This window comes from Alosa alosa, chromosome 16 (genome assembly GCF_017589495.1).
Source record: "Alosa alosa isolate M-15738 ecotype Scorff River chromosome 16, AALO_Geno_1.1, whole genome shotgun sequence".
Taxonomy (NCBI): Eukaryota; Metazoa; Chordata; class Actinopteri; order Clupeiformes; family Clupeidae; genus Alosa; species Alosa alosa.
In genome coordinates, this window is record NC_063204.1 from 23,199,392 (window position 1) to 23,218,653 (window position 19,262).

The window sequence follows — 19,262 nt, forward strand, 5'->3', positions numbered from 1 at the left end:
TTGGCATTTGAATATCACAACGGGATCGGCAACAGTTGTTGTGAATCTCCACACTGCTGGAGGTTGCGTTGCACAGTCAGGAGAGAGAGAGAGAGAGAGTGCGAGAAGGAGAGAGAGAATGAGATAGAGAGAGGGGGGGAGATATGGGGTGAAGAGATAGCAGGAAGTTATTGGCTGTGTTTGTCACTTGGGGTCTAGTCATCACAGTGCTGCTAATACCCGTGTCAAATTAGAGCACTGCTTGTCTGGCCCTCCAGCACAGCAATAGCACTTTATTACCAAAAGCCTGACATTGAGAGGGAACTTTGCCTCTTCCATTTTGCTCTCTCTTCCTTTCTAGCCTTTCCCATTTTTCTTCCTTTCCATCTCTCCCTCTTCTGGTACAAGGCCAGTAATTGGCCCCAAAAATCATGTTCACACATGGCACTAAGTGAGAGTTAAAAGCCTGTTTAAAGTGGGTGAAATTGAAAGCTGGCTGGAAATGTGAAGTGTGTGTGTGTGTGCGTGTGTGTGTGTACAGTACGTGTGTGTACCCATCCATCAATAGCACAAACACGCACATGCACAGCTCTTTCTCTCTGGGTTGCCACACCATCCGGTTGTCTCTCATAAATCAGTCTCAGCGTGCATTGTTCTTTCCCACTGCATGGATTCCCAAGCCCCCTCACCTCACACACACACACACACACACACACACACAGCAGTATATTTACAAGGTGCCAACGCCTCCGATCGCATTTAAACCCCTCAACTGTTTACCCCCAACTGTTCACTTTTTCACCTCGCTGCCCCCCCCCCTCACATATCTCCATCCTCCATTCTCTTCATCTTTCCCTTCCCATGCTGCCAAGTTGTGCAGTAATTCCATAATTCCATAATACCTTGGAGAAAGATTAGGAGGAGCTTCTCTCTCTTTGTTGTCGCGGCGGGTTTCAGGGAGCCAAGGCAGGCGGAGAGATGAAGTCATGGGTGTAATGCCTCTGCTCCCGTCCCCATTCTACAGCATCAAGATGCAGCACACTGAGCAGCTGAGCATTTTGGAGGTATGCCTGCGAGTGTGCCTGCAAGTGAGTCTGTGTAAGCAATTGGGTGCGAATGCCAAGGAAGATTATGGTAACAGACTGCGCCAGAACAAATCACCCTAGTCTTTTCGAACAATTTTAGACCCCTTTTCAGCGTGCTATATCACTTTGGGGTGTCTTGCCCAGGCAGTGAACACTGGCTCACCAGAAAGACCTGTTTTAGCAAGCCAGAAGAGGGGGGAAAAAGGCTGTAATTGCAATTTTACTCTATGAACTCAAAAAAAAAAGTAACAGTAGCAAGCAATGGGAAGATGCCAGCAGCAAGCTCGTAGGAAAATGCCCCCTGTTAGAGTGATCCAAAGGACAGCGGTGTCATAAAAATAAAAATAAAGCAGCTCGTCCGTGACGCCCTTTGTAAAGGTGTCTGTTTCCTTGCTGTGAGCCGCACGTTACCCGGTGAGTAGTGGCCACCTGTGTTGACATAAATCTGGGCCGGGTGATGAAGGGCTTGCTTTTGTCGGCGGCGAAATGGGGGTAGAAACGGAAGAAGTCTCATTTTTCAATCAGCGTGTACAGTAATTCACCTGGATCTGACATCACCAGCCCCCCCAGGTAATCCGCAATGAGATTACACGCTCACGAGTTCATTACTGTGCAGCTCAGGAAAATAATGGCTCAGAGGGAATGTGTGTGCGTGTGTGTGTGTCTGGGGGAGAGAGGAAAATTCATCCGGCTATCCGTCACACTCAAACACAGCTCAATTAGACCCCATTACTGGTCAGGATTGGCGAAAACAGCCCTTTACGACTGGAAGATGCATGGAGCTGGCGCGTCATTGTGGCAAAGTTAAAAGATGAGGTCAGTTACGACTGCATTGAAGCCACCGAAGAGTTTCCAACTATGATGCCTCTTTATGATTTATGAACCTTCTCTGGAGTCTCTTCTTTGGGACAATTTACTAGATCGGTTGCGCTGGCATAAAGTGCAACTGTCTAGCTGTGTAAAATGCCCTCATAAAAATGCTATTACTATTAACTGTGTTTTGTAATAGACCATGTGCAGTCATTATGCTGTTTACAGCCAGGTCAAATTTATAGAATGCTTACTGACTTACTGATTTACAGTTTCATTCATGTGGTGAGACGTTGCAAGAAAAAAAAAGCACTGCAGTGAAGATGTGATAATGTGAACCTACGTGCTGTGATAATGTGAACCTACGTCTAGACCAAAGAATTGCTTCAATGCTTACTACACAAGGACACGACAATAACAACACAAAAATGACATACCAGTCCTTGTTTAATGAGGTTAACACTACAGACTACCCAATAGTTGTATAACCACAAGGTCATTTCAGAGGGAAAACAGCGATACGTGCCGTGAAACAGACAATCATGTGAGGAGACCCAGAACTCACCACTGGACCTTCAGATAAGTACAAACCACAGGGTCTGGACACCTCCCTAGCGGGGGGCGGATGCAGGCTAAAGATCAGCGCTGCTAGCATATTGGGGTTGGGGGAGCTAGCGGCACTGGGCGAAATGATGCTGTTCAAAAATACAGAGCGGTAGGATGAAACAGCGCAGCAGGGGTCTGACACCGTCTCCTGTAGCCAAGAGCAGGGGCTGCCAAACCTGAGCTTTGATGAGGCTGTGAGCCAAAGGCAGAGACGCGGTCTGCAGAAAGGTTGGTCTGCCCGCCAGAGTTGCAACTGCAACACACATGCTCAGACACACACACACACACACTCCCACACACAAACACATATATACTTGTGTAGGAATGCACTCACACATGTAAAAGAATGACTTTGGTGGTCAATCAAATTCAGTAAGTTTAATCATACACTTGTTCTTGTTCGATTCCCTTTTTCCACACACACCATTTCTCACACACACACCTATTCTCTCTCTCTCACACACACATACACACACTCACTCACACACACATATTATCTCTCTCTCTCCCTCTCTCTCTCACACATACACCTATTCCCGCTCTCTCTCTCTCTCTCTCTCACACACACACACACACACACACACTCTCTCTTCTCTCTCTCTCTCTCTCTCTCACACACACTCTCTCTCACACACACAAGTATTGCATCAGCTGCTCTCTCATTGCTCTAATCACCCAAGGACTCGTTAAACCCTCCAGGCTGTCGATTCAGAGCCATTGAGATACAGCGAGCACCACAGAGTTATAGCGGCCATAACAATAACACTAAAGGGGTGAAAGCTTTAACTGCTCTAAGGCCCTTCCACCTTGGCTTTAAGAGGGACACGCACATCTCAATGGCATGTTAATGCCTTCATTTTAGCCAGTGTTAGTAGAGCCTCACCACTATTCATGAACTTGCTAAACCATGATATTCATTTTAAGATTAAACTTCCAAGTGTTCAGGTGCTGTATCAGGACTGACTTCCACCCCAAACCTATACGATTATAAAATAAAAATGTCTTTCTCAGTGTTTAGGGATTTCTACTCGACAAAAGACTAGACTGGACTAGAGAGAACCAATAAACACCTCATTAAGTGGTTACAGCAGGAGATATTCCACAGACTGCTGAGAGACAATTGCATTCATTAAAGACCAATTAAAGATCAATTAAAGTGACTAAGAAATCACAAATTAACTCAAGATCGCATATGCAGGGAAACATCACATGCATCACATTGAACAGTTCAATGAATCTACAGTTATTCCCTGGGGTAGTGTACACTCTAAAAAATGCTGGGTTATTTTCTCAACCCAAACGTTGGGTTGAAATTGTTGGGTCATTGTGTGGGGTTGTTTTTACTCATGTTGGGTTATTTTCTGTAACCCAGCTTGTTGGGTTAACAGTTTAGGACAGCGCCCCTCCTCTTCCCCACCTGACGTGAGTACACTACCCAGCACCAGGGTAACTTTAACACAGCTGCATAGTTATTTGAGAGTTCGGGGGAAATCGTTATTCTTTCAACCGTCCATGGTCCAGCAGCTGTCAACATGCAATGGAAATCAGACGATTTTGGAAGATATGTGTCTGCTTTTAACTTTTTTTTTTATTCAGACGGATTTTAAAAGTCCACCCAGAGATAACCTTCGTGATATGGATTTGCCTGCCAATTTCGTTCAGCCTCAAGCTGGTTAAGAATTGTGTCATTCAAGCCCGCTAACATTAGCTAACATTAACTTACAGTTAATGCTCATGTTAAATCTACACAAAGACAGACTCTTAAAAACATAGTTCTGTGTTCACTAGGTATGAACTGCTGAACAGAAACAAAACAATCTTTTACAACGAACTAAAATGTCCATATCAACAGCTGGCTAGGTTAACGTTAGCAGACAGTTGGTATGCTAGAAGCTAATTAAATATGCTTCGTGGTAGTGCAGCATGTGTGTCAGCTAATGTATAGTCGAAGTAGTCTCTTCACACGTAGCCTACGGTAATCATCATGCCAAACAACATATTAATTAATTTAGGGTAGCATCATATTATAGCCATGTAACTTACTGAGTGGTTTTTGGTGGTAACATTAACGTTACACACAACTTGGATTTAACCAACTGAATGTGTTAACATGAGCTAGCTAACGGTATCACTGCCACCAGAGTCCTGCACGGGTCCAATTTTTTAAATCCGCACCCACCCGTACCCGTCATGTTTAAAACCGCATCCGACCCGTTTTCCGACACCAGAGCTAGTTAAAATCCGTACCCGACCCGACCCCAGAGTATCTGCACATTTTTTAAGTGCAAATTTAAAGACTTTTAAGACCTTTTCAAGACATCTAAATGGAAAAAATAAGACTAGGCTATACCACACCAAAAAAAAGATAAACATGACAACACTTTATGCAATGTTTTTTTACTAACTTTAACACCTATCCCATTTTGGATGTCTACAGAAGTTACCAAATATATTTTTTTGAGGAAATAAAATGAATTGTGTGTGAATCACCTTCACAGCTATAAATGGCCAATTTTAGGGTCTAGGTTGCTTTTGAAGCTGACTGTACATATCTGGTTGTGCTACTGGCTGAGGCTGACTGTTCTTCACCTGTGTCTGTAGTAGCCTAGGCTACTTGCCAAAGACATGTGTACTGGACTGGATTCTCTTTAATATTTCTTTTCAAATGTAGACTAAAGCTATTTAAATATTTTAATAGGCCTATTTTATATACTTTACTATGTGCATCTATTGTGCCGTATGCAGCACAGCAGATCAAAGTTAATCCAGTAGGCTACTTTACATTTTGCATACATTCTGTTGTATCTAAACCAACCAAAGCTTGACTGAAACATTGTAAAACCATTGGCTTGTTTTAAAAAAAAAGTATGGGAAAAGTGAAATCCCCTATTAATTAAGGACAGGTCCTCCTTGCATATTATTTTTATTAGAATATTATTTCTGCTGAAAAAACTGCTATGTGGTTTGCAAAGTACTGGGAAAGGCTGACAAGCAAGCCTATTCACTTCCCTGTTGGGTAGGCTAGGCCAGCAACACACGCTGGAGAGATGCAAACAGATGAACTTTACATGTATTTCCTCCTGATTGCGAAAACTTTCTTTTTCTGTCAGTCCGTGTTTTCTTCATAAATTGTGCAGCAAATTATCAGACAAGTGAAAGAAGCACCCGGCATAATTTGACCAGCAGTCTCCACTTCCATGGTTTATGAAACAATATGTTGCTAAGGGATTGACATCATTTTCACTAAAGCAGTTCTTTTAGAGTGCATTACGCCTTTGGTCAAGCCTGGGCTTGAGGAGGCTTTGGTGTTGAAGATGTTGACTGGAAGTTGTTTCGTGGGGAAAAAACATTTGGCTTATTGGTTGATATGGGTGTGTGTGACTGTGACACTAATAAGCAGAGAATGACATTGACCATTTTCTCTATCATCGGGGAGAAATGATATTTCGCCCGCTCAATTAGAGGCACTCAGCGGCAGTTCAACCTAAGCAGGGGGTGTAGTGATAAAATAAGAGGTGGGTACACTATCAGTTCTGTGATCACAATAAGGTGGACTGCGCCATGCAGTAGTGGGTTTTTAAAAAAGGCATTCAGAACATGTTTGATGAAGGTGGAGGGCAGACGCACAATATTGTCCAGGTGCAATGTAGGCTATAAATGCCAGATAATTGCAGATTAACAATAAACAGTAATGCTAATCTGAGGTACCTGTCTAGTTTTATTCCATAAATATATTGTTTTTATAGCCGTTATTGGCATGCACGATCAAGAACTTCCATGTACGCTTGTGGCTGTTGACATGAATAAAACATGTTCTGAATGCCTTTTTTAAAAACCCACTACCGCAGTCCACCTTACCGTGATCACAGAATTACTATTAGGCCTACACTCTGCTTAGGTTGAGCTGCTGCTGAGTGCCTCACATTGAGCACAATGACATCTGATTTCTGCTGAAAGGCCTGCACTTGAAAAGTGACATAGCAACAGGAGATTAAAAGAAATAGTCATGCCACTCTCTGCTTATTACCATCACAATCACACACACCCATCAACCAATAAGCCAATTATTTTCCCCCTCTGCAGGGGCAAAAATAATAAACAATTTAACGTGATACACACGTTAAAAACACCTTCACTTTGCAACCACTACACTTCCTCCAAATAGAAAACCGGATTTCTGAATACTGTGTCATGGCGACGCGCATTGTTGGCTGGAGAATATCGTGGATAGTCTCTCCCTCTTTCTCTTTCTTTGTGTGTGTGTGTGTGTGTGTGTGTGTTTGTTGTGTGTGCACATGCGTGTGCATGTCCCTAGTGGGTCCTTCCAACACTGCAAACACACAGCTTCTAAACAGTGATGAATCCATAAAACATTCATTGTTGAAATCTGCCATGCCTGGCTAATGGGCTGTCACACCAGCTGCCATCGGAAAATGACTCTCCATAAACCTTTAATAGGAGTCAGGACACTGGGATTTTCATTTTGGTGTTGTGGCAACTGCGACTGCTAGCCATGCCATACCATAGCCACTTACTGTACAGTCCTTACAATGCAAAATGTTCAAACTGGGCTAACAGCATGGCTTTGTTATGTATGCAATTACACTGTTGCATTGTTGCCTAGCAACAGACAATTGTCTTGGAACAATGGCTTTATTTTGTAGGCTACAGTTGTTGTAAAATACGTCTAATAGTACAGGACAAATAACATGACAGCTGTTTTGATCTGTAGCAAAAGCCTTTGCTTTATATAATACATCAAAATGAGCATCAACTAGTGGATCCTCTTCAGAGTGGAAGTTGTTTTCATGAAACACTATATATTCTCATGAGCATATTTTGCGTTCACAAGCCACTGAATTCTCGACGCACAGCTGAATCATCCTGTTATCCTTCATGTAAAAATCTAAGGGGAGGGAATTTACATTTAAATTTAGTCTGAAGATGCAAGAGGGGAGATCAGAGCAACTCCCACAGAAGTTTGCTGACTACTTAACATCAATTCACTCTGTGCATTCAAACTACCCTGTCCCTAAACTAAAAGATTTATGGTTCTTCCCCCGTTGAACACCTAGGAAGGCTGGATGTTTAATAGGACTAGCATTAGCGTGTTAGCACTCTGATCCTCTTAACCCACTTCAGTGCGATTTGTACGCCTCTGAGCCCTAGGAACACTGGAACAACAGCCAGGCCCAATTTCCCTTCCAAGTGTACAAGCAATTACTGTGCTTATCGCAGCCTGCGACTAGTGTTCTTTCACCCACCTACTCTCCGCCTCTTTCCTCGCCCTAGCTCTGATCCCCGCTGTCTCTCCCCCTCTCTTTTTCACTCCTGCTCTCCATCACGTTCTCTCTCTCTCTCTCTCTCTCTCTCGGAGCCCATCCTGTCCCTTGCTAGTTAATGTGCCTGATATGAGAGTTGAGGGGGAGACAGTGAGCGAGAGAGCGAGAGGTAGGAGGCGAGCGGGACCTAAAGTGAAAGTAAGAGCTGGGCAAAATGGAAGAGAGAGGACGGAGTGAAATGCTGCGCAGAAATGACTACGACCATCATCTGAACTGCAGATGCTCAATTAGAGGCTGGTGAGTGTGTATGTGTGTGTGCGTGTGTGTGTGTGTGTGTGTGGGGGGTTATGGGTGCCGGCCAGCCACTTAGACTCCCTACACTCCCCAAGTCCATTAATAACAACCAGGGGACTAAAGCATCTATCACCATCATGTCTTTCTCAATTACCATTCTCAAATCCAAATAGGTTTTACTGGCATGAATCACTAAAATATTACCCCAAAAGCACCCAAGAGGTGGTGATAGTAACAGTACTGACATATTTTTCTTGTTTTCTGTTTCAGATTCTTTGAGGTTTATTTCAAATGTATTCCAAAGCCAAATCAGTGTGTAATGGAATGGTATGGTAATGAGAGAGAGAAGGGGAAGAGGGGCAGATGAAGGAGTAGCGTATCATCGTTCCTCTTACAGCGCCGTGTTTGATTAGAGCCTCGCCTGCACTCACATCAACCCAAAATAACACTGAATCACAGTCACATTCAGGGGCATGTGACATGCATACCCACACACACACACACAGACGCACACAGACGCATAGCCACACACACACACACACACACACACACACACACACACACACACACACACACGACAGACAGATAGACACATACACAGACACCTACACAAACAAATATAGAAACACACCATAGTGCAGTGTGAATCAACTGAATAAATCAGGTAAACTCAACAGAGGAGAAAGAATACAGCTCATACATTTCATCTTTTGATATTAAACTTCAAGATGAGTGAATGTGGCTGTTGCATTTACCATAAAGGAAGGCATGTCGCTGTTTTAATAAGCTATGGAGCAGGCTGAAAAACTAGCCAAGACTAATAACGTTAAAGTTAACCCAAAGCCTATGCGCATTATGATGCTAGGGTTAGAAACATTTTCCATTTCAGTGTTTCCAGACTGTCTTTACAAAGTGAGTGAGTCTAGTGGAAAAGCACAGGAAAGAGACTAAAAACATGTCTTTCTATCTGAAAGGAGGTGCCGACCTTCCCTTAATTAGCCAAGTGTTCCACACTTCGTCTGACCGCCAAGGCACTGCTGAGACACGCTTGCCCTTCAGATAAAACATAACACAGACGTGCACGAAGCCTAGCAGAGACAGTGATTAGCGATGTCAGATCACATTGGCATTTTGATACCTGGCATACAGCATGTGTGTGTGTGTGTGTGTGTGTGGTGTGTGTGTGTGTGTGTGGTGGTGGTGGGGGTAGGGTAGAGAGAGTAGAGAATGGAGGTTTTGGAGCAGTGTAACAGGAGAGGCTTGGCAGCACCAGGCGCTGCCAGGGTCAATTGCATAGGCACTATAGGGCACTAGGTGGAAATAGAGGAATTCTGGGTATGGACAATAACCATGATGCATTGCACCCCTGGCTCCATTCCCATCTATTGCCTCATCACCAGGGCCGAACCAGATGGCTCAATTGATCATAATTACAAAGGGCTCAGACTGGCGCCACACACACACACACATACCATGTGCTCAGCATCAAGGCCCACTCACCCTCAACACTCCCTCACTTTTATCAGAAGAAATAACAGGGCCCTGCCCATTCTCATCTCTGAAATGACTCACTCTATCGCTCCATCTTTGTTTCTCTCTTTCTTGTGCTTTCTGCTCTCTCTCCCTCTCTCTCTCACATCCTCTCTCTTGCTTTCTATCTTTCACAGGCTCTTATCACACCCATTAAAGTGGCCTACTGCTGAGCGAGTCTAAAGACAGAGAATTATCTGAGACGTGGACTGTTGGCAATAACTGCTGTGACTGTTTCTGTGTCAGCCGGGCAAGACAAGCGATCAGCTGAAAAACCACTATTGCCACTCAACGCCTCCTGCCTGTCGCCTCCAAACCATGACACAGAGAGAGAGTGAGATAGAAAGAAAGAGAGAGAGATTGAAGGGTAAGATGTGTTACTGGCTCCATTCGACCAGATGAAAGCTCTGCTATGGTGAAAATGTACATGTACCTGCAAACGGCAGCTCAAGACCTTGACACATGGCACTGGGGAAACCCTGGCAACTGACAACTGAATCCACAAGCCAAAAGGCACCTCTACCACATCACCCAATCAGTCCTGCCATACTAAGCCAGAGCAGCGGATAATACTTTCACTGATATCAATGGTTATTGATCACTCAATGTTATTAGTAGAAATACCAGCACCTTAAGGAATTGATCACCGAGTATACAGTATATTGAAAATACAAATACTTATCTTCATAATGATATGGCCTTAACTTTAGGAAATAAAGAAGAGTGAATCAGATCTAGCATTGCTCTGAGACTCTTCTTAACACCTTAACACATGGGAGGTGCCGGCTCACTGCATATGTCCCAATAAGTGTGACGCAGCCACAGCCTCTCCAGCGACATATGGACTTGAATGCCGTGCAGGCTCCAGACAGGTACAGGCTCCCTCTAGAGACGCAGTGGTGTGCTGGCGCTCTCATGTCTCCACCCCACTGGGCAGACCGTCTGTTCGCTAGAGGGCCGAGCTCAAAAGGCCCTCCAACCACCCGCCGAGTCGCCGCCGCATGGGTCCCCGAGCTCAAAACGCGTGGCACGCTGCCCACCACCACTGGACAGGCCACGCCCAGGACCTGTCGTGTTAGTCATGCAGGAACCCAAATGTGGCAGCGGAGGTGCAGGATTTTTCGAGATGGTTAGAGGCGTGGAAAAACAGCTCTGTGACAAGCTTGACAAGTAGCTCACAGGGGTTTGAAAATCCCAGTGAAAGGTGGCTCAGGGAGAGCAAGCTTCTTACATTTGCTGTGCCTATTTATCATATCATGCCTGTTGCTTACATTACCTTAGACACCAAGGATGAATTTGAAAGAGTTTGACGTACCAAAAACAGCAGCCTATTACCATATTCTAAAATTTCAATACAACATATGGCCTTCTCAGCATTAAGTTAATTGCATGGCCAGTGACAGCAGCTCTTTGCCACCTGAGATTGCTTCTGGGAGGCTTAAGCAGTATGGAAATAACACTTCTACTGATGCCCGATATATTTTTGGAGCAGAATTAAATTATGAAAACACTGCCTTAATTAACATCTGCTTAAGACACCATCTATGCCTCTGTTCATCAAGGCAGCAGAGAGGTTGATCTTCTGTGTGTGTGTGTGTGTGTGTGTGTGTGTGTGTGAGAGTGAGAGAGATGTGAAAGACTGCACTCATGTGTGGGTAGTGTGAAAGTGAAGGTTCACAAGTTGTGCTCTTAGCCTTAAACATTATGGAGCTCCACAGTATTCACAGTATGGGGAAAATCCTCCTGTCATCATCTCTATTATATAGCACTATTGGATTATTACATTCATTTGGCATAGAACTTGGGCACTGGCTGCCTGATGGTTACCATTTGTCCGTTGAGCGATGGCTATAATGACAGTTTTGTGCATTAGCTGTGAACAAACCGGGGAGTGAGATCTCTCATATGCTATTCAGTCAGACAGATAGATGGAGCGAGACAGAGAAACATTGCCGCTTTTACAGCCCCCAAACATCAGTTAGTGTCACCGAGGTAATGGTTTGTGTGTACGTGTGTTTATTTGTGTGTGTGCGTGCGTGTGTGTGTGTGACAGCATCTAGGATGCTATATGATGTGATGTTATGTGATGAGGCACAGGCACGTCTGACTCAGAAGCTGGCGAATACATTGGGCAACTTTGAACTGTCTCATTCATGTGTGTCCTTTCCACACACATGAAGGCAGACATGCAATTATCAGAGCACTGTGAACTCATGTAACACATGCACACATCCGCATCCACTAGATTGTGGTTGTATGTGTGTTAACACAATGTGTAGATAACATGATTATTTCATGCAGCATACATAGAGTATTATACTAAATTGGTTGAATACATATCTATGTGTGGTCTCTGTGTGCATATGCACAAGTGCATGTGTCGTCCCTGTGTGTTTGCTTGTTTGTTCTGTTTGATTACTGCAGTACATTTACTGCAAGCACGCTGTTCTAATGGTATCCTATAGAGGTACTGCATTAGCTCAGATAGGATAACATAAACAAAGGATGTGCCCCTGGTAGGTGTGAATGGGAACACACAAGTGTCTATGAATGGGAAAACAGCCAAATGGGTATATTTGTCACTCTACTCTCGCCTTCTGTCCTGCAGCGCGTCGCAGAGACCATGGTGACTAGAAGTAATGTGTGTTAGGAGTGCTTTTATGGCTGTGGTCATGCCTGTTTGTGTGAGGGAGGGTGTGTGGCATGTGTGCGCACACACACGCACACACATTCATGCCTCAATGGTTGAAGGCCACATAGCAGGAGGTGGCCCTCTTTCCATCTAACCTTTCCTGTCATCTCACAGATGAGTAAAGCAGAGAGGATGAGAGAGGGAAGAGGAGAGAGAAAAGAGGGAAATAACAGAAATAGAGAAAGGACAGTGGATGAAATGAAAGAAAAGGACAGGACAGGAAAAGGAGAAAAGAGAAGATGAGAGGAGGAATGAGAGGGATCAGGAGAGGAGAGGTGAGCAGCGGTCATACAGAGCAACAACACACTCTATCAGTACGTATGCCCCCTGTTCAAAAGACCCCGAGCCCTTGGTCGGTTGAGCCACAGGTACAATGCGTGCTCTCTGAGACAGGAGCATCAGATCCAGTGTGCCCCTGTTTCCGTTCACGCGCCCTAAAGCATTTCACTCTCCTCATTCTCCGTCTGTGTCTGTGGTCACCTTGACATACTGTGAGAAAGGATTCGTCATAGCTATTTTTGAGTCTGCTGAAATTACTGAGGGTACCTTTCTTGAAGAACAGTGCGTGTGTGTGTGTGTGTGTGTGTGTGTGTGTGTGTGTGTGTACACTTTTCCCATCAGGATATTGGAACGATCATACTTTCACAGGCATCGGCATTAGGTCATTCAGAGACCATTACATGTTAACGTGCAAGCAACCTTTCTAAAGCCTGTTCCATTATTGTGTTGAATAGCTGGTCTATTCAACAGAGGTGCACTGCACAACCAGTCATGGACTTACACACAAGCACATATTCAAAGTAAAGGTGTTTAAGTCGTGATTCACTCGGATCTTTCACCCGTGTCTTTAAATTAACCCATGAGTCGCGAGTCTCTAGTATCATTAACTCGGATCAGTTGAGTCCTACTACAATTCAATCTAAAAACGATAAACAGCGCCACACACAAACCTCATTAACATCCTAGCTAGCCTCCTAGCCCTAGCCATCGTAGCTGCCAAAAATGTAACAATTTCGTAGGCAACCACAACTCCACAAATTAACTCAAGCCACTGAGTGAGCAGGCAGTCCGAGATAACTGGTTAACTTCCCGCAGAGCCGGAAACATTGCAGACTCACAGACCATGAGACTCAGATTGGAGCGGCTGAGTAGCAATCCGGGTTAGTCGGATCAGCCGGCCGGTTAGGCTACGTTGGGTACGAGTCAGTCGAATCAGCCGGCTACGTTGTCATGAGTGGATCTGCGAGAGCGAGTAGCTCCTCCTCGAGGTGAAAAGCAATTCCACAACAAAAGCCATTTTTCCACTTCTGAAATAACATTCAATGTTCTGCATGTAGCCTAGACATAATTAGATTTGGTGTATAGATGTAGCATATTAAAATGCAATTAGGTCGTGCAGACAGTCCGAACTGCACGCTCATGGAGCTGCTTGAGTAGGCTACCTGAGTCAGTCGGGTCACCCGGGCGGGCCGGTTACGTTATCTTGTTATGAGTGCGAGTCAGCCGAATTAGCCGGCTACGTTGTCATGAGTGGATCTTTAGAGGAGCGAGTAACTCCTCGTCAAGGTGAAAAGCAAATCCACAACAAAAGCCATGCTTTCACTTCTGAAATAACATATGTTCTGCACGCATAGCCTACTTTAAAATGCAATTAGGTCGCGAAGACAGTCCGAAACATTGCAAGCTTTGTATGGAGAGTAGGCTAGCCTACCTGGGTCAGTCGGATCAGCCAGGCGGGCCGGTTACGTTGTTGTTATGAGTGCGAGTCAGCCGAATCAGCCGGCTACGTTGTCATGAGTGGATCTTTAGAGGAGGGAGTAACTCCTCGTCAAGGTTCAAAGGTAGGCTAGCCTACCTGGGTTAGTTTGATCAGCCGGACGGTTAGGTTATGTTGTTATGAGTGCGAGTCAGTCAATCAGCCCGGCTACGTTGTCATGAGTGGGATCTGCGAGAGCGGTAGCTCCTCCTCGAGGTGAAAAAAGCAATTCCACAACAAAAGCCATTTTTTCCACTTCTGAAATAACATTCAATGTTCTGCATGTAGCCTAGACATAATTAGATTTGGTGTATAGATGTAGCATATTAAAATGCAATTAGGTCGTGCAGACAGTCTGAACTGCACGCTCATGGAGCTGCTTGAGTAGGCTACCTGAGTCAGTCCGGGTCACCCGGGCGTGGGCTGGTTAATGTTATCTTCTTGTTATGAGGCGAGTCAGCCGAATTAGCTGGCTACGTTGTCATGAGTGGATCTTTAGGGAGGGAGTAGTACCCGCGTCAGGTGAAAAGCAAATCCACAACAAAAAAGCCATGCTTTCACTTCTGAAATAACATATGTTCTGCACGTTGTCATGAGTGGATCTTTAGAGGAGGGAGTAACTCCTCGTCAAGGTTCAAAGAAAATCCACAACAAAAGCCATGCGTTCACTTCTGAAATAACATATATTCTGCACGCATAGCCTACTTTAAAATGCAATTAGGTCGCGAAAACAGTCCGAAATATTGCAAGCTCTGTATGGAGAGTAGGCTAGCCTACCTGGGTCGTTTGGATCAGCCGGGCGGACCGGTTACGTTATGTTGTTATGAGTGCGAGTAGCCTAGTTTCTACTCGTGTCAAGGTGATAATAATAATAGGCCTAATGAGAATAGTAGTAGTACTAGTAGTAATAATAATAATAATAATAATAACAATAATAATAATTTATTCACTGCAGGGCATGTCTACGTTCCTGTAGGCTATCTATGTCTACATTGAAAGTCAATTGCTTAGGCTAGGTTAAGACATTAAATAAACAGTCTGGCTCAAACTGCTTTCTTTCCCGTGAGTGGGTGGAGGTTTTGATGCTATTATATTAGGCTATTTTATATTATATTATATTATATTATATTATATTATATTATATTATATTAGGCTACCTAACAGTATAGCCATGATTAATAGTAATATTAGTTGCCTAGTATTAGCAGCCTATAATACTTATTAGAATAGATTCCTAGAAGCCTACTATTAGTAGTAGTGGTAATAAACATTGTAGCAGAGTAGCATTAGACCTAGGCAAACTTTTCTATTGTTAACAAAACAACAACAAATAATTAATTATTATAATATAGGCTACCCTCTCTGTCAATAAGATCAAAGTTTCTGAACATGAGCACCAAAAAGATGAACAATGTGTGGATGCACTTTGACCAGGAGAGCAAAACTCTAAAGGCTAAATGCAAGTGCTGCAAAAACCTGGTTTCAAATCATGGAGGATCCACATCCAACATGAGAAGGCACTTAACGAAATGAAGCACCCCACGGCACTGCTTGAACGTAGGACTGAATTTCTTTGCGATTTAGCAATACTGACTCAAGTGACTCAAGTGACTCGTTCAACCCGGATCAGTTTAGTGAGTGACTCAGAATAACCCGGATCCTTAAAAGGAATCGAGTTTGACAGGCCTAATTCAAAGTGTATTCTCTCTCTCACACACACACACACACTTCTATAAGCCACTTGAGTGTCTGCTTGTCATGTGACAATGACCGAAGTATATACACACACACACACACACACACACAGACAGACAGACAGACAGACACTCACACACACACACCATCATATTGCCTGTGGCTGTGAGAGGTCCTGCCTCTTCTCTGTAAAAAAGGCATTCAGAAAACTCTGATAAATAATGTGCACTGCATTCTTCCCAAAGGCACCATGAGGTCAATGACACGTGATTTAAAAAAAAAGTTTCTTTTTTTTAAACTGAGTCTTTCTCTCTCTCTCAGTTTAATTCAAGAAAGCTTTATTGGCCTGAACGTTACAGTAACATCTCTCTCTCTCTCTCTCTCTCTCTCACACACACACCCTCATTAACACTACAATCTCGATGCGCAAAACACTTCAACTGGAGACATCTGCTGCTTGACTGCTCAGTAAATAATACTGGTCATCAATGAGCAACAGACCAAACTGTTATTCGAGCCAATTTAACACGGCGCCGACCTCAGGGGCAAAACAAAGTTGCACAGACGGCGTTGAGTACCGGAGATAATATCAATCACAAGTGTTCTGTGACCCGTTAGACTTATGAGCATTTCCGCTTCGCTATTCAATTGACTGCAGTAAGCGAGGGGGGTCGAAATGTTTGCTAACAATTAGTTTCAGCTTGACAGATAAAGCTTATATCACCAATGTACACGCATTCGTCATGAGTAAAAACAATGTCCTGAGGATATATTCTCGGCCATTACGCATTGTGATAAATGATTGTTTTATGTGTAGCCTACCCCACAACCCACATTGAACTTGTATGTATTGGAAGCAAAGAAACGCAATAACACCCGCAGGTTCTTGTGCCAGGAAGTCGACCGCATCCACTGCTGCTACCATACAAACAAAACGCATGCGAATGACATTGATGAGGATTCACAACTGTGGGCTCATGTGAAGATGCCTGAGGTGTAATTCAACTTCAGGCGACATGGGGCGCATTCTATGAAAAAATACAAATATGTTGCAAGAGTCGGACACATACAATAGTATCTGACTTTCAGACGTATGGTATAATGAGTGACAGTGCAGATGCTTACTATCTGTCATTAAGGAAATCAAACGACGGCTGTAACTCAGAAAGGCGCGGAATCAAACAGGCGAATAAGCCTCCCAAATGACTTCAGAACCTACCGGGTCTTGCTGTTGGGCTGCGTTGGGCTCCTTCGCCGTAGTCATGATCAGCTACAGCTCGAGCCCGATGCCGTGTAACCAAAGAAAATCTTCTGTTTAGCAAAGGTGATCGGTGCTTGCAAAGTGCAAACGACGGCGACAGCCAGTCACTTTGGATCGCCTAGGATGCCGGTGGCCGCCGGAAGGATGGGAAAAGAGAGCCCGAGACCAACAAAAATCCCCGCGTAAAATAGAAAATCTGGGAACACGCTAAGGTGATGCTTGCACTTGGTAAATGAGACGGAAACGCGGAGGGACGGTAGGCGTGAGACGATCACTAACACATACACCAGAGAGAGAGAGAGAGAGAGAGAGAGAGAGAAGGGAAACGAGTGGGTGAATGCAGTCTTTTCTGCAGCTCCAGAGTAAGCAGTTGATATCACCATAGCACAAGGTAACTGTGTGAAGCAAAGATATATATCTCCCACCTTTATACACAAACTGTTTCGCTATGATGATGTGATGATGACACAAAATATATGTACCGAATTATTCCATCTATGTGGACTTGTCCTGCGGCGTACTGAAAAGGTAAAACTTTGTCAATCGTAGATCTCATTACATTTTCAAAAATAACTCAATGAAAACAAAACACATAATCACACGCCCATGGCTGAAATAGCTTTCGCCACCGGATGATTCGATTTCATTTAAACTGTCCTTTCAATTATTTTAGTATCCGATAGAAATGTGAAGGTTCCCTACTTTAGCATCTAACTTGTATGTGCTATAATGATGGAAGAAATCACATTTTCTCTTTTAATGATTGAATGAATTGTCTAGCCACAGTTAAACACAGAAAACTCTGGGGACTAATGCATAGGCTACTCTATGCTCATAAGCGAATGTGGCGCAGGGGAAAACAGGTGTTTTTAATCATTCAAAAGATAGATGATTATGGAGTTGATTAAAAGAGTTGATGGTGAGGTACTGAATAAGAAACGGACCGCGTTTGTCGAAAATTGTGAAACACATGCAAACTTGTGTAAATATGCACCTAAGCTACCCAGATATCGAACAGCAGGGGATATCCATTTTATGGCCCTTTTAAGTGATGATGATTTACTGTAGTGGTGATTTACTTTCTGATCAGCAATGTCATCAGCAGGCGTCTTTACAATGGGGCATTTTCAAATGTTAATTACACCCCATGTTCAGTTATTTTTTTCTATGCATAGATTTAGCCATTAAAAGGTCAGGTTATGCTCTCCCGTTATGTTTCTCTTCGCGCTTTACATTTCCTGCACGGAACACATTCCTCGCGAATGCTGCGGAAATACCACATCGTAGTGCTGAGGTCAGGTGGCTCGGTGTGTGAATAGCGCGCCGATGTCCTTTAAACACGAAGCCTAATTGTAGGCTAACTTCGTTTGTAATTTGCAGAACTGGCTGTTATATTCTTCATAAACATCCCAGTCGCGCCCAAGTCTATGCATGCCATTGCAAACAATGGGTGATGGGTGATTAATACGTGTGCCGTGGTTTAGCATCTGACTGGCAAATGAAAAAGAAACAGTGTACTGTTAATATTTTAGCTACTGTGGTGAACAGAGGGGCAAAGGGGCATAGCAAGGTGTAGATATAAGAAAGGAAGTGGGGTTGATGCTTCAGGCACTCTTGCTATGCTGTCTCTCAGAATGTCCATACACATTGTTAACACACACCTGTCAACACAGACAACTCACGTACACCTCAAGTTCCATTTCAGCAATAACGGAGTAATTGCTCTAATAAGAGTGGTTTTGTGCTATTCTACTTTGACTCTTCAAACATGTACAGAAACGCACGCAAGCACGCCGAGCATAACCGAGAGGAGCCCCTGATTAGAGCACTCTGAGGCAAACACGTAGATTTTGAAAAGGTTGCCAAGCGCAAAGCTGACAAATCAGGTGCAGCAAAGAATCACAACATAGGACATACGGGAATCTGCCTGATTCTCATTTTGGCAATAGGTCAGACTCTAATTAAGTTTGGTGAGCATGAAGGAGCATTGCACACAGAATAACACACACACACACACACACACACACACACACACACACATAGGCTACACATTGTGCAACACTAATTATATGAGTCACCCTGTGAAGGACTCATTAAAGAGTAATTGTACCCTAATCAATAAGCAGGTGGGCAGTGTTGTTTGTGATATAAAGTAATATTGATTTGACACATCTGATAATTGTGTAATTATGAGACGTAATTATAATGGGCACATACATTTGAGTACTCAACCATACACACACACACAAACAAACACACATACACATTTACC

The 19,262-nt window shown here is 43.8% G+C and overlaps 1 protein-coding gene across 6 annotated transcripts in view; it reads right to left on the reverse strand.

Annotated features, from left to right (window-relative positions):
- dpp6a (dipeptidyl-peptidase 6a) overlaps positions 1-19,262 on the reverse strand; it is a 216,438-nt gene that overhangs the window by 95,297 nt on the left and 101,879 nt on the right. The window contains exon 1 of one of the 6 annotated variants that reach the window (XM_048267227.1): positions 16,949-17,362. The exons of the other annotated variants lie outside the window; for them this stretch is intronic. Within the exon in view, the coding sequence (XP_048123184.1) occupies positions 16,949-16,993 (45 nt within the window). The 5' untranslated portion in view covers positions 16,994-17,362. Of the gene's footprint in view, positions 1-16,948; positions 17,363-19,262 lie in introns of those variants that run through there. 6 annotated transcript variants of the gene reach the window in all.